Genomic DNA, 18,993 nt, shown 5'->3' with positions numbered 1-18,993 from the left:
GTGCTTGGCTGTCAGACGGCAGAGTGCTGAGAATAGTTTGGAGCTCTTTCAGCTCAACAGAGTGCTCGGGGTTAGTGACCAGAGACTTCAGGGCTTGATGGCAGCAGCTTCCCAGACCCTCCCATTGGGTCTCCTGCACATGCGCCCTCTGCAGGCCTGGTTCAACAGGAGTGTTTTTCAGCTTGTGTTGAACCGCGACCACCTATTAACAGTGTCTCACTGTCTAAAGGCGCTCTCTTGGAGGAAACAGTCTACCTATCTATGCCTCAGCGTTGCGATGGGTAGTGTTACTAGAAGGAAGGTCATCACCATGGACGCGTCCAGCCTGGGCAGGGGTGCTTTGTGGAATGGCAGGGGTGTGCAAGGTGGAACCTCCCTTGGCAGGATCTTCACATCAATGTTTTGGAGCTGCAGGCAGTTTACCTGCCTTGTAGAATTTTTTGTAGTAGGTTTGAGGGAGACATGTGCTTCAGGTCGCCCAGTCTCCATCACGTGGCCTGCAAGTTATTACTATATGAGCTGGCCAACTTGCGACGGCTTTGGTACACTCGCCCATACGGTAATGGTTATATTTCGTACTTGAAAGGGAGTATTAGGTTATTAGCATAACCTTGGTTCTCTGAAATGGAAATGTAACCATTAACCTTCAAGGTCACTGCATCCATGATTGCAGCTGCTTGAAATTTTAAATATTTTACCTGAGCATCTGAGACCCAGTTTAGTAGATATCAGTGTATGCAACCTCAGCTGACTGGTGCAGCTCACACACTGTCCAAAAACATTGAGTCTGCCATATATCCCACTGCATGAGCTGCACTTCACCGCTCCAGCAAGACCTGTACCATTAAAGTAACTATAGTGCTTTCATTAGGAAATCAGTCCATAATAATTGTACCACATTTAATGAATAATAGAGATGGAGAAATGCACAAAGCTTGCTTCTGTCTGCTTCTCTCTCTCTCTCCCTCTTGCCTTATTAAAGGGTCAATTGTCCACAGTATTAGTTATTCAATTATACATATAAGGTTGTCCAACATTGAATTGAAATACTTAAGGCATACAATTGTACTATGATGCTGATCCGTGTTGAACCTGTGCGAGTTAGGATGGAAAGTCAGCTTAGGCTAGTTTGCTTCAGTGGCCAATGCTGCTCAGGTGCACTTGACAGTGGAAATCAAGATTTTCTAATGTTCTGTCAGATCAGAACATTCAAATTGGGTATCTAATAAATGTGTATGTTTAAATTGCCATTAGCTTCTCTTTGGGTCCATGTTTGATGCTGCGGGGGTTGGTTACCTGGGCCTGGAGGGCTGTTACAGGTTAATAGGTATTTAAGTAATTAATAGAGAGCATTAACCAAGGCTTACAAACCATTTTCTTTTATACCATTACCATAACCGCATCATCACAGAATGTGTTTTTGACAGCTCTTGCCAATTACTGTCACTAGAGCTGATACAAGGATTTTTTGTTTCTGATAGGGTTTGACTGGAACCTTGTGTTTAAATGGGATTACATGACTCCTGAACAAAGAAGAGTGCGACAGGGGAATCCAATTGCACCAATAAAGTAAGCAATCCTGAATTTTCTGTTACATACATGAAATATAGAAAGATGAGCCAGTATCATATTCAAAGCCATTGGAACCTAAACTTCTCCTGTTACCAAGGTCCTCTAACTATGTGGCTTAAGCTGTAGTCATAGAACTGGCATTTCAGGTGCCAATGTGTCAAATAACTTCAAGCAGCATTATGGTACCTAATTTAGAGTAAAAGCCTCAAGTAAAAGTACTGTAACCTGTATAGTAGGCTTCCTAACAGCTTCTCTACATTTATTGCTGAAAAGGCTGAAAGTTTTCCTAGGTAAATTTTCTTTTTGACAATAAAGTCACAACTATATTGTATTTGTCTTTTAAACAAATTAAATGTTTGTAACATTTAAATAAATAAATAAATGGCTGTACCTCAATTACAGCCCACTAATCACTGGACATACTCAGTACTTCCACAGTTGGTTTTCTCACATTAGAAGACATTTAACAATGTTCTGAAACTTCCTGGTAACTCAAAGTTCTATCAAGCAAATAGCCTAATTTGTGTATTGCTTTGAATGATAGGTGTTCATTTAAAAACCTAGCATCTGAGAGCTAAGTTTATTTAGTAAAACATACTAAAATGCACTTGAATATGAGAATGATTTAATTAGCAATGCAGATTTCTGGATATTCTGTTGACATTTGACTTCAGTATACTTTGTGCAAACTGTACACAGCAATGGCTAAAAGTATAGCCCCAAAGTATAGATCTGTTATGTCTTTTTTATCTTTTTAAACTTCACACAGCACCCTCTATCCACAGTCTTTCCAGTATGACTGGATCATTTTCTAAAATAATTCCTGCTTCTGGATAAGCAATGCAATTGGAAGAAAATTTAAAGTGGTTTCTATGAATCTTAATATAATACTACAGCCTGGATTTTCTGTATCAGTCCAAAGTTACAAGGCTGGATAGCTGGAAGTATATTAAGTGTGCTATGTGGCATAGTGGGCTGTTTTAGAAGTGTCATGCTACCTTGGGTCACAACTTAAATGAGTTTGGTGTTTTCACCATAGGCCCCAGTGTGCATTTGTCTACAAAACCATCACACTATTCGACACAACTGTCTGTCTCTGTTTAAGAGAGTCCAAGGAATGAGGAACAGGGTGTGGTAAGGTCAGGAGCTGCATACAGGGGAACTATTCATGTCTTCTGGTGGCACTCTAACCTAGAAAATGTGTGTGTGTTTCTCCCTTTCTCTCTCTCTCTCTCTCTCTCTCTCTCTCTCTCTCTATAAATATATAAAGAGTATATTACTTCAATTTGGCGCCGCCCTCGTATTGATGCCATAGTTATATATCAGCTTTTAAATAGACGCCGCCCTCGAATAAACACTGCTCTCAGTAATGAAACGTAGAGGTATTTTTTCTTTCTACCGCTGCTCAATAAATAAATAAAGAAACACGCAACGCTGGTTATGTGCATGTGACGCTCCAAAGAGTCTGCAGCCTCAATTGACCAAGTAATGCAAAATAATGCACACAGACCTTAGTAAGCACGTTGTATTTTATGGTACAGTCCTGAAAAACAACCCAAGATGAACTACTAACAGCACAGAAGTCTTTCATGTCATCCAGCACAGCAGGGGATAAAATAACGGCTTTCTTTACCTCTCCCTCAGCATGCATTGTGAGAACTTAAACTCAGAGGAACTTACTTGGAGCTTTGCCGGTCACTCTAGCGCTATCCGAAAGCTGGCCCGAAGTTATCATCTTGTAGGGAGTTTAGTTTTTTTTTTTTTTTCCCCAATTGGAATTTTACTCAGTCCTGTGCAATTATTTTTTTAAAAAATCAGGTAAATTACAGTGAGAAAAAAAATAACCTGGTAATATATATTTTAGTTCTAACAGAAATCGAACCGCTATTCAGAGGTAATGGTTTTCATTAAGAAAAATAACTGCATCACATTCAACTGCCGTTCTCTCTCGTCTTCGTGTCCTGCCTCATAGCAACCAATACACACTCCTGATTCAATACTCCCTGACCTCCCAACTCCCGCCTAATAGGTTCTTGTTAACTGTCAGTAAATGTACTGTATACAAGCCCCAAAACACACAAGAGTATAGCGTTGCAGATCGCAGTTTCTCACACCGTCTCTTCAAAAATGCCGTAAATCAAGGAATAAAATATTACAGCATTTGTAAAGCATAGTATTATTAATAAAGGCCGCCCTCTTTTAGGGATGCAGTTATTTTGATCGATTTAAAACAAATGGCGCAGCGCCACATAATACGGTAATACAAAGTATACAAATGAGCAAACTGCCACCACAGTTTTTATATTCTTTTGTTTATTTCCCAGCACAGATATTCTGAGATTGTTGTAGCTTCCCTCATAAAAGTGTACTATAGTAAAAACATTGCAAAGTATGATAAAACATAGTGAAAGCATGATAAATAAAGGTAAGCATTGAAAAGCGCATAGATATGGTCAATTATATTTTTAAAAAATGGCAGACCATGGTTAACTATGGTGCATAATGTTCTCATGGCAAAATTATGAGAATACTGCAGATAATGTCCAGACAAATTACTATTTTTCTGTTGGAGAATGGCTTGTTTATATTTCTTTCCTTATCGTGTTTTGTTTTCTGTGTTTAGGACACCAATGATAGCTGGTGGTCTCTTTGTTATGGACAAAGACTACTTTGAAGAACGGGGAAAGTATGACATGATGATGGATGTCTGGGGTGGTGAAAATTTAGGTAAGTGGAGTGGTAATTCAAACACAGGACAAAGTGAAATAAGTTGTGCTTGATTTCATTAGAGTCCAGAAGTAACATTCATTGAAGAGGTTGAGGTTCCCTTTCAAGTACGAAATGTAACAATTACTGAATAGGTGTTTACCTCCTGAAGACCTGAAACCTGAATAAGATGTAACAACGCTACTCAGTCATGCCGCCCCCGATTTATTGTATTTACACACATTATATGTAATGTTAAAAATAATTGATGTATTAGTTTTACTAATTACCCATGTTTGTGCACTACAGCCTGTTTGTTAGGTCCTGCTGCGACCGTGTACCCTGCGTGAAGCCAGCGGCTTGAGTCGCTCCTTCCCAGGGATCAAGCAACGTAAGTCGGCTGACTTTGTGCTCTCCCCCCAGGCTGCAATGACACCGTCCGAAGTTATTTTATTCTAGTTTTGGCATTTTCTGCTCCCTTACATTCAGGAATGACAAACTTGTGCGTATGCTACCTATATTTATAGTAATCATGGACCCTAACCTGTTAACAATAATTGGTGAGAAAAGGTTAATTAGGTAACATGCTAGTTAACTCAGAGAACATCTAACTAAGACACTTTTATACTTAGGCCAGTGTTCTAACACCGTGTTATATACATTTCAGACTTTTAACTGACTTGGGCTTCAGACTGAAATCCCCTTGCGTTGGGTGACCATTTAATTGAAATTGACAAGATTTACATTTTCATTTAAAAATTACATTTTTTAATGCAATTCACTTATGATTGTCAGCTTATATAAGTACACGTATCATATAATGAAATATTAAGTATTTATAGACAAGTTTTATACAATTAAAAGCATAGATAATCATGAAAAACCTGGTTTCAAGCAGGTGTACTCAAACTTTTGACTGGGACTGTATATAAATAACATATTGTAACATCACCTGTAAAATGAAAGCAGGCTCCACACAGACAGTATCTTTGTGCTTGAATCCTGAATTCAGCAGTTTATTAGCACAGGACAGATAAATAATAGGACCACGGCAAAGCAAAACAAAGTAATAAAAACTCTCTGTTCTAAATTCCAGTCTACCTCTCGCTCTCACTGATACAGCCTCTGTCACTTACTCGCTCTCCAAATGTACTCAGGCATGCACTCCTATTTATCTCTTCGCATAAAACAGCTGTGACATTGGTAAAGGTGCAACATTTAAATAAGCAACTAATCTTGAATAAAGTTCAAATATATTTTTCTGAGATAGATGCACTTTATTACAATCGCTATTTGTAATTGTATTAAAATCAATAGAAAAATTCTTATTCTCATTCTTCATTCCACGTTTAAATGAGAAAGTAAGGATGTGGAGGATTTAAAGGCCCATTTAAATGTTTCACAGCCAATCCCCATAAGTTAAACTGATTATACTCCTTCTTATTATTACGGTATTGCTATTACAGCATACCAGTCTGGTCTTACTAGTAGTAATGCCTGTAGTGCTTTTAATCTGCGATCATTGAAACGCATTTCAGTTTGTTTAGGTTTGTGAAATAAAATGTGTACTGTATTAACAGAATAATATTATTATTATTATTATTATTATTATTATTATTATTATTATTATTATTATTATTATTAATAATAATAAAATGTGTTAAATTCACTGTGTTTTGCTGTGAAACTAAATGGGCTTTTAAATCCTCCAAATCCGAATGAGAAAACAAGGGTGCAACATTTTAGTAGGTGACTAGTCTTTATTAATGTTAATGCAATTACGAATAGTAATTGTAATCTTTGTCCAGTTTATTTTTTATTACAACTTTATACAATATTTATTTAATACAATGTTGCACTCTCATTTGTCTGTTTTCTACATTCTGCACTCAGGAAAACCCGTAAATTAAACTAAAAGCTACCCCCACGCCCCATACCTTTACTAGGTTCTGCAGACTTAGGTTGTGGATCCTCAAAACCCTGGTTTTGGAACAAGAGTGTTATGGCCGGCTTCTCAGTCAACCCTTACAACACAGGCATAGAGAGGCAAGTTTCTCCCTTATTTGTTTTAGCCCTAGCTGCTTGTTACTGGGGTTCCTAATGGTAATGCACAGGGCAGCCTCTCAGCTTAGTCTTGTAGCATTCCAGTCATTCTGCAATATTGCCCTTGCAACGGCTTTGGTACACTCACTCATACGGTAATGGTTACGTTTCGTATTTGAAGTAGGCTTGAAAGAAAAATGATGCTGTGATCTGTGTGGGCAATCCTTGTATGCCCTCAGGGGCGGACATGACTGCATCACAGGCACTGCATGCAGCTTTGATATATCTATTCAGGTTCAGGGTCTTTAGGAGATAAACACCCGTACAGTAATGGTTACATTTCTATTTCAGGGAACCAAGGTTATGATACTCTTCATTTCATTATTGGGTTGCTGGGCAGCTGCCACTTACCCAAGTAGTACTTCATTTTTGAACAGGCTAGTAGTCATGCAAGATGTATTAGAATGGGGGTCTAGGGGGTGAAGTGGTAACTGCGCTGGCATTTAAACTCTGTAAGCCAGAGTGAAATTGGTTCTCAGCTTCACATTTTGGTCCAAATGGTACAAGATACCTTCACAGGCAGTCTCAAATGATTTTAACATGCTAGTGAAGGTGTCTAGTTCAGTAATATTTCACCTGGGTTAAAATCTTGCTCATGTAATGAATTGGTAGTCTCAGACTAGCCCATATCACAATAGCAAAGCAAGGAAAGACAACATTTGTGGGAGAAATAAAAACAATTAAGAACAATAAACAGTTACAGGAAGTAGTAGATTTTTTTTGTTTTGTTTTTTTGCTAGGTTTTATGATTATAGTGAATTTATTCAGGGATATGTAAAGCAAGTCTGCTCTCGGTTTGTCTGTTGCAGAGATCTCGTTTCGTGTATGGCAATGTGGTGGAAGTCTGGAAATCATTCCTTGTAGCCGGGTAGGCCATGTGTTCCGCAAACAACATCCTTACACCTTCCCAGGAGGCAGTGGGACAGTATTTGCCAGGTTAGTAGAAGATCCTGTTGAAGGGGGTGCGCTAATATATCTGAAATGTTGGTCAAACAAACAGTATATCTTGTCCACGTAAACACAACTACTACCATACCTCCTACCCCCTTTCACCACAAATGTGAGAATACATTTTATGCATGTTTCAGAAGTTTCGTACCACCTTAACTTTGTCTGGAGGTTGTTTTCCTATGTTCATCTGAGAAATATTAAAACTACATACCCTTATCCATGCCTTTTATTAGATCATCGTTTTATTATTGTAAATCTCTTTTGGCTGGCCTCCACAAAGTGGGGAAAACTGCAGCTTCTCAGTAAATCTGCTCTTGCATGGACACAAAACTCAGATTTCTCCCATATATAGTGTTACAGGCCCAAATTATCTGGGTGATTTGGTTCACCCCTGTGTCCCTGGTGTTGTGCAGATCTCTGTAATTCCTCTTTTTTGTACATGTTTGTTAGGGAGACAAATATTGTTTTAATATACTATTGTATTACCTTATTGTAGGTTTAACATTATTTTAATTTCCTGTTTAATATTAAGACTGTGTCTGTCTGTATAGTGGTTTGTCCTTTTTCAGTTTTATTTTCAGAAAACTTTTTTTTTTTTTTTTTTTTTTTTTAAACAAATATTTATTTGTCCAGAAAATGTTTTTTGGTTTTGGTTTTTTTAAAGCAAAAGTGACCTCTGTACATGAATTGTATAAATGGTCTTGTGTGGTTACTGTTACTGGCTTGCTGTCATGAGGGTGACTATTTTTGTGCCCACAGGGTCAGAAAATAAGTATTTTTTTTTTTTTTTTGGCAATAGCAATTTGATAAATGTATTATAATAACCAGTTACTGTGCCCCCGCTTCTCCATAGCAGCTACTCTTTTCTTACACCAAGCGCATCCGCAAGATCTCATCCGATGACAATTTCACTGTTTGGAGGAACACAGCTGTCATCACCGAGGCTGCACAGAGTGCATTTCGGAGCTTGGCAGACAGGGGGTAGCTGTGAACTGGGAGGCGACGAGATCTCTGACCAGGAATTTACCCTTGCTGCTTAAATGTCTAACTGAATTAATTCCCGTCCTTTTTTTGATCCCAGCTATGTCCAAAGACAACGCGTGTCTGCCCTCCACATTAATAAATCTAGTAGGTGAACTGGATGTCATGAGCCAGCTCATGTTTACGTGTAGGAAACCACATTTTCACAAAATTTCACTAGTAATCTTCAAAAATAGCATGAGTATTTTATGTATAGCTAATTTACATATCAGCCTCCACCTTTCCCATTCATTTGCATGACCTCGGGTGAAAAGCCCAGTTTACTCAAATAAAATAAACTGAGCCAACGGAAACCCAAAAAAGCATTTTACACGAGAGATTTTTCTTGTGTAAATGTCTTGAGTTAAAAAAAAAAAAAACTTGCATGGAAACCCCATGAATTTCAGTATCACTGAAGAGATCCTTGATCTCCAGAGCCTTTGTGGAACAACAAGGTGGTCCAATCTGTTCGCAGCAGTTTCGGCTTCAAAAGTCTGATTTGCCTTGGGAGTTATGCGGTGTAACAACACATGGTGCCCCAGCAATGATCAGTGAGCGAAACTGGACAGCAGCGATCATTTGCAAAAAAGTCTTGGAAGCCGGTGGTCATGCTGTTAAACTGCATTGCACTATTCATCAGGAAGTCCTACGTGCGAGAGTGATCAGATTGGGAAAGGCAATCAATTTTATTCGGTCACGAGCACTCAATCATAGGCAACTAAGGAATTTCCTCACTGGTGGAAGCTGAATATGGTGACATAATGTATCATTCCCATGTTTGCTGGCTTAGTAAAGGTTCAGTATCGAATCGAGCAGTTCTTACTAGAAAAAGAAAATCCTCTTAATTACCTCACAGATCGTGCATGGTTAGTGGACCTTGGCTTTTTAGTTTATACCACTGCACAACTTCATGCACTGAATACCAGCCTCCAAGGGAAAATCGCCATCATTTCACAATGCATTCAACGGTCAAAGCCTTTGCAATGAAACTCCACCTGTTTGAGAAGCAGGCCAAAGAGCACAACTCTGTGCACTTCCTATCATTTAAAATCGGTCATTGACAGTTTTTCCAATGGAAGTACCCCCGAATCAAAGGGGAAATGCGTGTCGATTTTATATCAGCCTTAATTGTAGAGTTCAACAAGCGCTTTGAAGACTTTTCAGTGATTGACAAGAACATTCTGATTTTATCTTGCCCCTTCTCAGTGAATATTGATTAAACAGCTGAGAACTTGCAGTTGGAACTCATTGAACTGCAGTGTGATGCCTTCTTCGCAGCCGCCATCAAGAATTGCCTTTGGCAGAATTTTACAAGTGTCTGGACAAGACCCATTTCCTCCAATTAAGACGACACGTGAAAAAAATTACGAGTTTGTTTCAACATATATAGTCAACAGATGCTTTCTATGATAAAAGTAAACAAGAATCGCCTGAGATCAAGTCTAACCAATGCCCATCTCTGGGATATACTGCTACTCTCACCCACAAATCTCACATCAGACATCACCCAGATACTCAAGTCCAAGACTCTGTTGCACAGCTCACATTAAAACATTGTAAGCAACCGCTTAATGGTGAGTTATACTAATAGTTTACTATATGTAAATTTGTTAACAATGTGTATATATAACATGTGCACACTATGTAAAACAGGTTATATATCTGTGGCCCGCTGCTCATTGCATGTTAGTCAATCTGGCACTCAATGCAAAAAGTTTGGACACACCTGTTTTAGAAGTATTTATTCATTGGCGCGCAAATTTTAAATGTTACGTGTAGGAAAATATATAAATAAACCAGAGATTTACTCCACCTGGCTGTATATACGATTACCTGCACTTTTTATTGACAGTTTTACCCCTAATTTAAGACTTTGTACTTTACTGGGACCCCCAACATTTTTTTTGGATCCTTCATTTTTTTATTTGAGAGTCATGGATCCTGAATGGGAAAATGTTTTGGAGAACCCTGGACGACCTTAAATTGCAAAAAGAAAGTTAGCAGCGTTTTATCTTGTAGCGAAAAAATTAAGCTTACATGGTTTTTGATTCATAATATACAAGAAAGGTATACCTCCAATACAATCATATAAGCACATGATTTAAACTGTATCAGAAAGCACGGACATCCATGGAGTCAATTCGAAAGAGATGAAAACACTGACAAAACTTTACAATTTTGGGTATTTATACCTTGTAAACAACTGTTGACTCCACTCCGATTTGTCTTACTTCTGTCCAATGATAGGGGTTTCCACTCTATCATTGCACATTCCCTCTGCGGTGGAAAAGGGGGGGCTGCATACCACGTTGTACCTAGCAGGGCACATCCATCTTGTCTTTCAGTTCCTCTCCCCCATCTCACACTATCTCTGCTAATCTCCAGCCTTTTGGCATTTAACTCAGACAGCTGTCTGTGACTGAGTCGTGTTAGGCTATGCAAAACTGCACGTAACTGGTTTTGCTGATGGGAAATGAAAGAACCTCAAAACTTGCACAATACTGTATAGAACCTTAATATAAAAGCATATTAAAGCAAGTGAATTAGTAAGCACATTAAATTGACTATAAAAACACATTCACACATGATTTAAACATGATTAAAAAAAAGTTAACTATAAAAGACATGCACATAATGTAAAACTTACAATTAATAACATAATTAATAACTCATCCAGAAAGCAGTCACTACAATCTCGCTGATTTTCACACAAAATTGTTTTATTAAGGAAGAACTGTCACATTTCCGTACACTACTGTATCTTGCAGGTAGGGAATGGCTTAGTTCATATTGTTTTTAAAGCACTATGCCATAGGTATCATTATACAGCTGCTCCCCAGATAGAAAAATGAACCAGCATTATGTTGAACCAAAGCTTATAGTTATTCTTCCAGTGCAACATACAATAGCAGACTACTTAAATATTTTTGCCATCACGGTGCCGATTGCAAACTGGGCAAAAACCTCAAGTACTCAGATGTGAGCTGTGCCACTGTTTTAGAAGACTGTCCCTATTTACTCCTAAAACATGTATTGAATTGCTTGAAGTTCCCTTTGAAGTATGAAGTGTAACCATTACTGAATGTGATAACCTCAGTACTTGTATCAAAGCTGGTCCTTAAAGAGCCCGTCGCCGTGAGACGTCATCTCCGCCACATAAATACGAGTGGCTTGGCCCCATTTCTTTCAGCTGTCTGAGGAGTGAGCTCTGATTTTAAGTCATAACTACAGAGAAGTTGAATATTCACTTTTTCTCTCATTTCATATTTTGAAATAATTTAACTTATTTTAATCCTATAATTCTGTCTTAGCCTAGGTACCGATTTAAGTCCCCTCCTCTGCCTCGTGAGCCATGCGAAGCTGGCAGCTCTCCACCGGCCCTTTCCCGGGATTCAGTCCCTTGTTTCGGCTAAATTTCACGCTCTCTCCCTTGCTGTTCATGAGTCGATATAAATTCTTGCTAGCTCCTTTTCTCATATATATATATATATATCACTCGGCAGTCGTAAACATGAAAGGTCTGACAACTGTTGGAAAACCATCCTTCAGGTATTTTGGGACTGAAAGTAGCCAGTTCTCCTTTTTAATGTTACCTTGTGGCAAAGTGGTTTGCAGTGTACAGGTGCAGGAGTGATGCGATGCGTAGTTAACAGACAGACAGAGAATTGTAGTCCAGCTGGAAAGTGCTTCCTTTGAGTTAATGCACCAGAGTTCCGCCCCATTTCTGTCACACACCTACTGTATCATTTCTTTAAAACCAAAGTGATGTCATGTTGTTGGGAACTGGGTATGTTGCTTTGTGATGATTAGTCAAGCAGCGATTCACACTTCGGGGGGAGGGGTTTGGTGTTTGATGGGAAGGGGAGTTGTCACAAAGAATTTATTTATTGCATCCACCCACTCGCATCAAAGTGAATTTACATGCATGTTTTGATCAAATCTTTTTAATATCGCCTTCACTTATCTGTACATTACACTTTATGTACATTTCACATAAAAAGACATTTAAATAACTCAAAAACAGTTTACAGGTACAGTAATATACTGTTTATTAGAAACCAACGCAGTGACTTACAAGGTTTGTCTGCTTAACACCTTATTAGAAATTGTGTTTGTCCCATTATATTAAATTAGGCTATCCTAAATAAAGTGCCAATATGCTATGCTGTATATGTGTAAAATATTATATTTGCGGGTAGTTTAACATTTTATAAAATGAAAACATTTTATTTTAGCAAACTTGCTAGATTTCTGTTTTTAAAACTACAGTTTGATTAGGGATGCACTGAATCCAGGATTCAGTTTCAGATTCTGACGAATACTCGGTGATTATGTGCATACCCATTTTAACACCACATTTTTTTGTTTTACTATTGGGCATCGTTTTAGCCAGCTTATGTTAAAATTCCTGGCAGTTGTTTTCATCCCGTATTTTTTAATGTGCAGCTCTAGCCCCAAAGCACCTACTGACAGCCTCTGTGGTTCATTTATATAATATCACCGTAACTATTTTCAGCTGGGCTATAGAGTACTGCATTTATCCGTCTCTTCAGCTAAGACATTGCTTCACTTCCTGATTATACTGTAGGCCTTGGCATATTAGAGCTGTTACCGCAATCGCACTGTACAGTAAAAAAAAAATAAATAAAAAAATACTCAACTCCATGTAAGCGTTGCACTTTTGTTATTCGCAAGGATCAGTGTGAAATCCACTGGTGAAACACTGCAATTCAGTAGTAATCTGTGACAAACCAGTTTCTTGCCAGATAGTACCCTCTAGTGTGAAGATGATGCAGGGCAGCTTAACTACACTGTTGTGTGATCATCACAGTGATTTAAGCGGGAAGTAGCATGGCATATTTCAACATTTTTAGAGTTAATACTGAGGCTCTGTAAATTATTAGAAGTGTAATTGACATCCTTTTTTTTAAATGTTTATATTGTCTAGTTTAATATGTATTATCTAGTTTACACTTTGAAAGAGATATTGCATCAGAGTGAAATTTGTACCTTCATGTAAATAAAAGGAGTATCAATAGTCCAAACCAGTCTCACACGTAAGAAGATAATCTCGTACTTTTGGTATAGGTGTAAAACTAGAGCATTGTCTTTCTCAGCTAAATGGTCTCTCCTGTTTCAAAAACTCATTTTTATGCAATGTACAGGTAGACAGACTGTCCTGACTTGAACTTTCACTTGAGCCTTGGGTCACAAAGTGTATCCTCCTGTTTTTATTCTTTTAAAACCCATTTTTTAAAGATGTTAAAGTGACTTGGCTAAGTCCAGAATGATTTAGTTAGGATTCAAAATTCAAAAACAGCCTATTCTGTCAATGGCATTGTATTAAGTCTAATCCTTTTTTTTTTGTCCTCTTAAGGAACACCCGCAGGGCAGCAGAGGTTTGGATGGATGAGTTTAAAAATTTCTATTATGCAGCAGTGCCGTCAGCACGAAATGTTCCTTATGGGAAGTAAGTGGCACTGTGGTTGCTGTCAGGATTCTTTTCCAAGTGTTTTTTCTGAAGCTCATTTCTAAAGAAACATATTTGAACAACAACTTTTATTTCTTTTTACCCTTCAGCATCCAGAGCAGGCTAGACATGAAAAAGAGACTTGGCTGCAAACCTTTTAAATGGTATCTGGAAAACGTCTACCCGGAACTTAGGTGGGTGCTATTTCTTATGCATGTATTTTCCAGTGATATCCCAAAAGAATCTACAACATATCACAAGGTAGTAAATGAAATGTGCCTCAAATTAGAATAGATAAACACAAAGCTGTTATTTTATACTTGGAAGTTAATGTAGCAGATTAGCTCATTGTATGCTAACAATGAGTCCAGTAAGCCATGTCCTCCATTGATCACATTCAATTAGATTATAGCAACCCATTACTGTTAATTGACCCAGCTTGAGCTTATTGTTGCTCTTCAAAGACAGTTCTGGTGGCTATCTCTGTAAATAGCTTTAGAAAAGCAAAACAGGTCCAGATTTGGCAGTGCGTTTTGAATGTTTGGAAAGTTGGGACATAAAGTTTAGTCAGTGTGATATGCAGTTTTGTTAACCTGCCCTGCATTTTCTGCACGCTGGAGCTGGAGGTTGTTATCTGACTAGAAACCGGTTTGTTACAGATTACTGTGGAAGTAGTTTTCACCAGCAGGTGTCACACGCTGAAGCGCGTGAATACCAAAAGCTCAAAGCTTACATTGAGTTAGTCATTTTTATACTGTATGTTTTGTATTATTTTGTTTATCTAGTTTAAGTATTGTATGACATGTGTTTTGCTAGTTACACAAAACTGACATTGACCCAGTATAATTATTTTTGTAGCATACTGAATCAGATGGCACATAAACTGTGGATTTCCTCATCTAAATTGTTTCAGGAAATATGGAAAAACCGTATTTTGCAAATATTTTGTATTCATGACAAGCATGTGAAGGTGGTTTTATCTTTTCCTAGCTATTGGGTTAAGTAGATATGTCCCGTTTTTTTAATTAAAAAGAGCTGTATGTTTTCTTTTCAAATGTCTTCAATGAAAAAGACACCAGCTGCATCAAAGGTCAGAAATAGTTCTGCTAAATACCACTCTGTCTAGTGCAAGGAGACACTTCATGTGTTTTTACATTTTTTTTATTTTTGTTTAATTTTGTTTGATAATTCACTGATGTTGAAAATAATTTGGAATTTACTGTTTTTCAGGTAAGCATTTAAATATTTAGGAACATTTGTTGTATAATAGCTTTAGGGAAAATTATGAACTTTAAATTTCACAGTGCTGCTTTTTCTACTTTTAATAAATATTATTTTTAATACTAATTAATTATGGCTGATCACACAGTGTCTACTTTTGCATTGGTATTTTCAGTACTCATTTCTCTGTGTAATCAATCATATTTCATATCAAAATGCATTCAGAACGGAATCCAACATTCCAATAACTAATTTATCAAATGAGTTTTACTGTGTTAGTTTAGCCGTGATCTACCAAACTGACCTTTGTCAACCTCAATTGATTCTATATTCAAATTAACTCAGAAATGGGGCAATGATCAAATTCTCTGCATTTATTAGGCAACTCCTTTGAGTTGCACATTTCAACAAACAAAATACATTCCTTGCATACTCCAAAACAGGAAGTTGTATTCTAGTCCTAGAACAATTTATCCACTAACTTAATAGCATTAGCTACAGTTAAATGTTTAATATTTGATATGTTGAATACTAATCGATTTTCAGATGTCCAGCTGTAACTGTGAAACTGAGTGACCAATTACTTGCAAAATCCCCAAATAGAAAGTAGACATGCCAATATGGATGAAGATCAATTAAATGAACTAGAAGATAGCAAAAAAACAAACAAAACAAAAAAAATGCTATCTTTATACTCAGTCACCACAACATTGTCACTTAAAATAATGTATTTTTTTAGCGATTAATAAACACTATACAAAAACATAGACACTTCCGCACATTCTCCAGCCCTCTGACACATACCTTGAAAAATTACTGAAATCCGAGATGTCGTATTTATTTTTATTCCTCCCGTCTGTTCAGCTCTAACAGGTTTTCTTCAAATCCACTGTTTGACCTGGATTATAAATGCAATAAGGCCCTTCAGGGCATCCGTACACATTGAATATATGGACTTCTCGGGGGTCCATATATTCGTCCATACGGATCTGTATACGGATGGTCTCTGCGGCCTTATTGCATACATATATACACACGTCTCTATGTGTGTGTGTGTGTGTGTGTGTGTGTGTGAGTGTATATTTATATACACCAGTCAAAAGTTTGAGTACACTTGCTGGAAACTAGGTTTTTTTCATAATTGACAGTGTTTTATATCGTATACGTTTCTGTAAATACTTGAAAGTGAAAACACATGTTACAATATACAAAACAAAATATAAGGAGTATCAAAGAAATGTTCAAGAAAATTGAAAATTGTCTCTAAATCTTGGAATCCTCAAAATAGCCACCCTTTGCCTTAATAACAGCCTCACAAACACGAGGCATTCGGTTAACAAGTTTCAGCAGGAAATCACCCGACATGTCTTCCCAGCTCTTCTGCAGCAATTCCCAGAGATGTAGGGCACTTGTGGGTAGCTTTGCTTTGACTGTTCTGTCCAGTTTGTCCCATACAAGTTCTATGGGATTGAGGTCTGGAGACTGGGCAGGCCAGGTCATTAGATTGAGTTGTCCTTTACTTTCCTTCTTCGCGAGAGAGTTCGTGCACAACTTTGAGGTGTGTTTCGGGTCATTATCTTGCTGAAGAATGAAGGACTGCCCTACTAGCTGTAATCCTGATGGAATGGCATGCCTCTGAAGTATGCTATGATAGCCATGCTGGTTGAGCTTGCCATGGACTTGGTAAAGATCACCAACACTGTCACCAGCAAAGCAACCACGGACCATGACACTGCCTCCTCCATGCTTGACAGTGGAAACCACACATACAGAACTTGTGCACTCACCCTCTCTGCGTCTTACAAATACTCGGCAGTTGGACCCAAATATTTCAAATTTTGACTCATCGGTCCATAAGACCAATGTCCAGTTTCTGTATTTTTTGGCCCAGGCAAGTCTCTTCCTCTTATTCTGCACTCTTAACAATGGTTTCTTTGCAGCAATTCTTCCAGTTAGGCCAGCTTCACGCAATCTCCTCTGAACAGTTGATGTTGAAACGTCTGTACTTCTAGTAGCATTTAGCTGAGCTTGTATTTCAGGGGCAGTTAGTCACCAGTTTCGCAGACTTGTGACTCGAATGAACTTGTTCTCTGATTCTGAGGTCACCCTTGGCCTGCCTGACCTTGTTCGGTCCTCATGAGTGCCAGTTTCTTCAAATCGTTTGATGGTCTTGGCCACAGCAGGTATAGACACTTGCAAAGTTCTTGCGATGTTGTCTTAAAGATTGACCTTCATTTCTTAAAGTAATTACAGTCTTTTTTCTTTGCTTAACTGAGCGTATTTTGCCATTTTCTGCTCCCTTACAAATGGCAAACTTGTGCCTATGCTACCTATATTTATAGTAATCACGGACCCTCACCTGTTAACAATAATGGTGACAAAAGGTTAATTAGGTAACATGCTAGTTAACTCAGAGAACATCTAACAAAGACACTTTTATACTTAGGCCAGTGTTCTAACACAGTGTTATACACATTTCAGACTTTTAACTGACTTGGGCTTCAGACTGAAATCCCCTTGCTTTGGGTGACCATTTCATTGAAATTGACAAGATTTACATTTTCATTTAAAAATTAAATTTTTTAATGCAATTCACTTATGATTGTCAGTACATATATCATATAATGAAATATTAAGTGTTTATAGACAAGTTTATACAGTTAAAAGCATACATAATCATGAAAAACCTGGTTTCAAGCAGGTGTACTCAAACTTTTGACTGGTAGTTGTGTGTGTGTGTGTGTGTGTGTGTGTATATACACTAAACAAAAATATAAATGCAACATTCAACAATTTCAAAGATTTTACTTAATTACAGTTTATATAAGGAAATCAGTCAATTGAAATAAATTCAATGGCCCCTAATCTATGGATTTCACATGACTGGGAATACAGATATGCATCTGTTGGTCACAGATACCTTAAAAAAAAAAAAAAAAGTAGGGGTGTGGATCAGAAAACCAGTCTCAAAATAAATGTGTGACCACCTCATACATTGTTACACGTCTCCTTCACATAGAGTTGATCAGGCTGTTGATTGTGGCCTGTGGAATGTTGACCCACTCCTCTTCAATGGCTGTGCGAAGTTGCTGGATATTGGCAGGAACTGGAACACGCTGTCGTACACGTCGATCCAGAGCATCCCAAACATGCTCAATGGGTGACGTGTCTGGCGAGTATGCAGGCCATGGAAGAACTGGGACATTTTCAGCTTCCAGGAATTGTGTACAGATCCTTGCGACGTGGGGCCGTGCATTATCATGCTGAAACATGAGGTAATGGCGGCGGATGAATTGCACGAAAGTGAGCCTCAGGATCTCATCACGGTATCTCTGTGCATTCAAATTGCCGTCGATAAAATGCAGTTGTGTTCGTTGTCCGTAGCTTATGCCTGCCCATACCATAACCCCACCGCCACCATGGGGCACTCTGTTCACAATGTTGACATCATCAAACCGCTCGTCCACACGACACCATACACTCTGTCTGCCATCTACCCGGTATAGTTGAAACCGAGATTCATCCGTGAAGAGCACACTTATCCAGTGTGCCAGTGGCCATCGAATGTGAGCATTTGCCCACTGAAGTTGGTTACGACGGCGAACTGCAGTCATGTCAAGACCCTGGTGAGGATGATGAACGCACACATGAGCTTCCCTGAGACGACGGTTTCTGCTAGTTTTGTGCAGAAATTCTTTGGTTGTGCAAACCCACAGTTTCATCAGCTGTCTCTGATGATCCCGCAGGTGAAGAAGTCAGATGTGGAGGTCCTGGGCTGACGTGGTCACACGTGGTCTGCGGTTGTGAGGCCGGTTGGACGTACTGCCAAATTCTCTAAAACGACATTGGAGGCGGCTTATGGTAGAGAAATGAACATTCAATTCTCTGGCAATAGCTGTGGTGGACATTCCTGCAGTCAGCATGCCAATTGTATGCTCCCTCAAAACTTG

At 38.4% G+C, this 18,993-nt stretch overlaps 1 protein-coding gene across 1 annotated transcript in view; it reads left to right on the top strand.

The window, feature by feature from the left end:
- Window positions 1-18,993, top strand: part of LOC121316043 (polypeptide N-acetylgalactosaminyltransferase 2) — a 118,460-nt gene that overhangs the window by 90,905 nt on the left and 8,562 nt on the right. The window contains exons 9-13 of the mRNA XM_041250745.1: window positions 1,482-1,569; window positions 4,196-4,299; window positions 7,191-7,317; window positions 13,730-13,822; window positions 13,933-14,016. Of these exons, the coding sequence (XP_041106679.1) occupies window positions 1,482-1,569; window positions 4,196-4,299; window positions 7,191-7,317; window positions 13,730-13,822; window positions 13,933-14,016 (496 nt within the window). The remainder of the gene's footprint in view (window positions 1-1,481; window positions 1,570-4,195; window positions 4,300-7,190; window positions 7,318-13,729; window positions 13,823-13,932; window positions 14,017-18,993) is intronic.

Source organism: Polyodon spathula, chromosome 5 (assembly GCF_017654505.1).
Source record: "Polyodon spathula isolate WHYD16114869_AA chromosome 5, ASM1765450v1, whole genome shotgun sequence".
Lineage (NCBI taxonomy): Eukaryota > Metazoa > Chordata > Actinopteri > Acipenseriformes > Polyodontidae > Polyodon > Polyodon spathula.
This window is presented reverse-complemented; position numbering and strand designations above follow the sequence as displayed.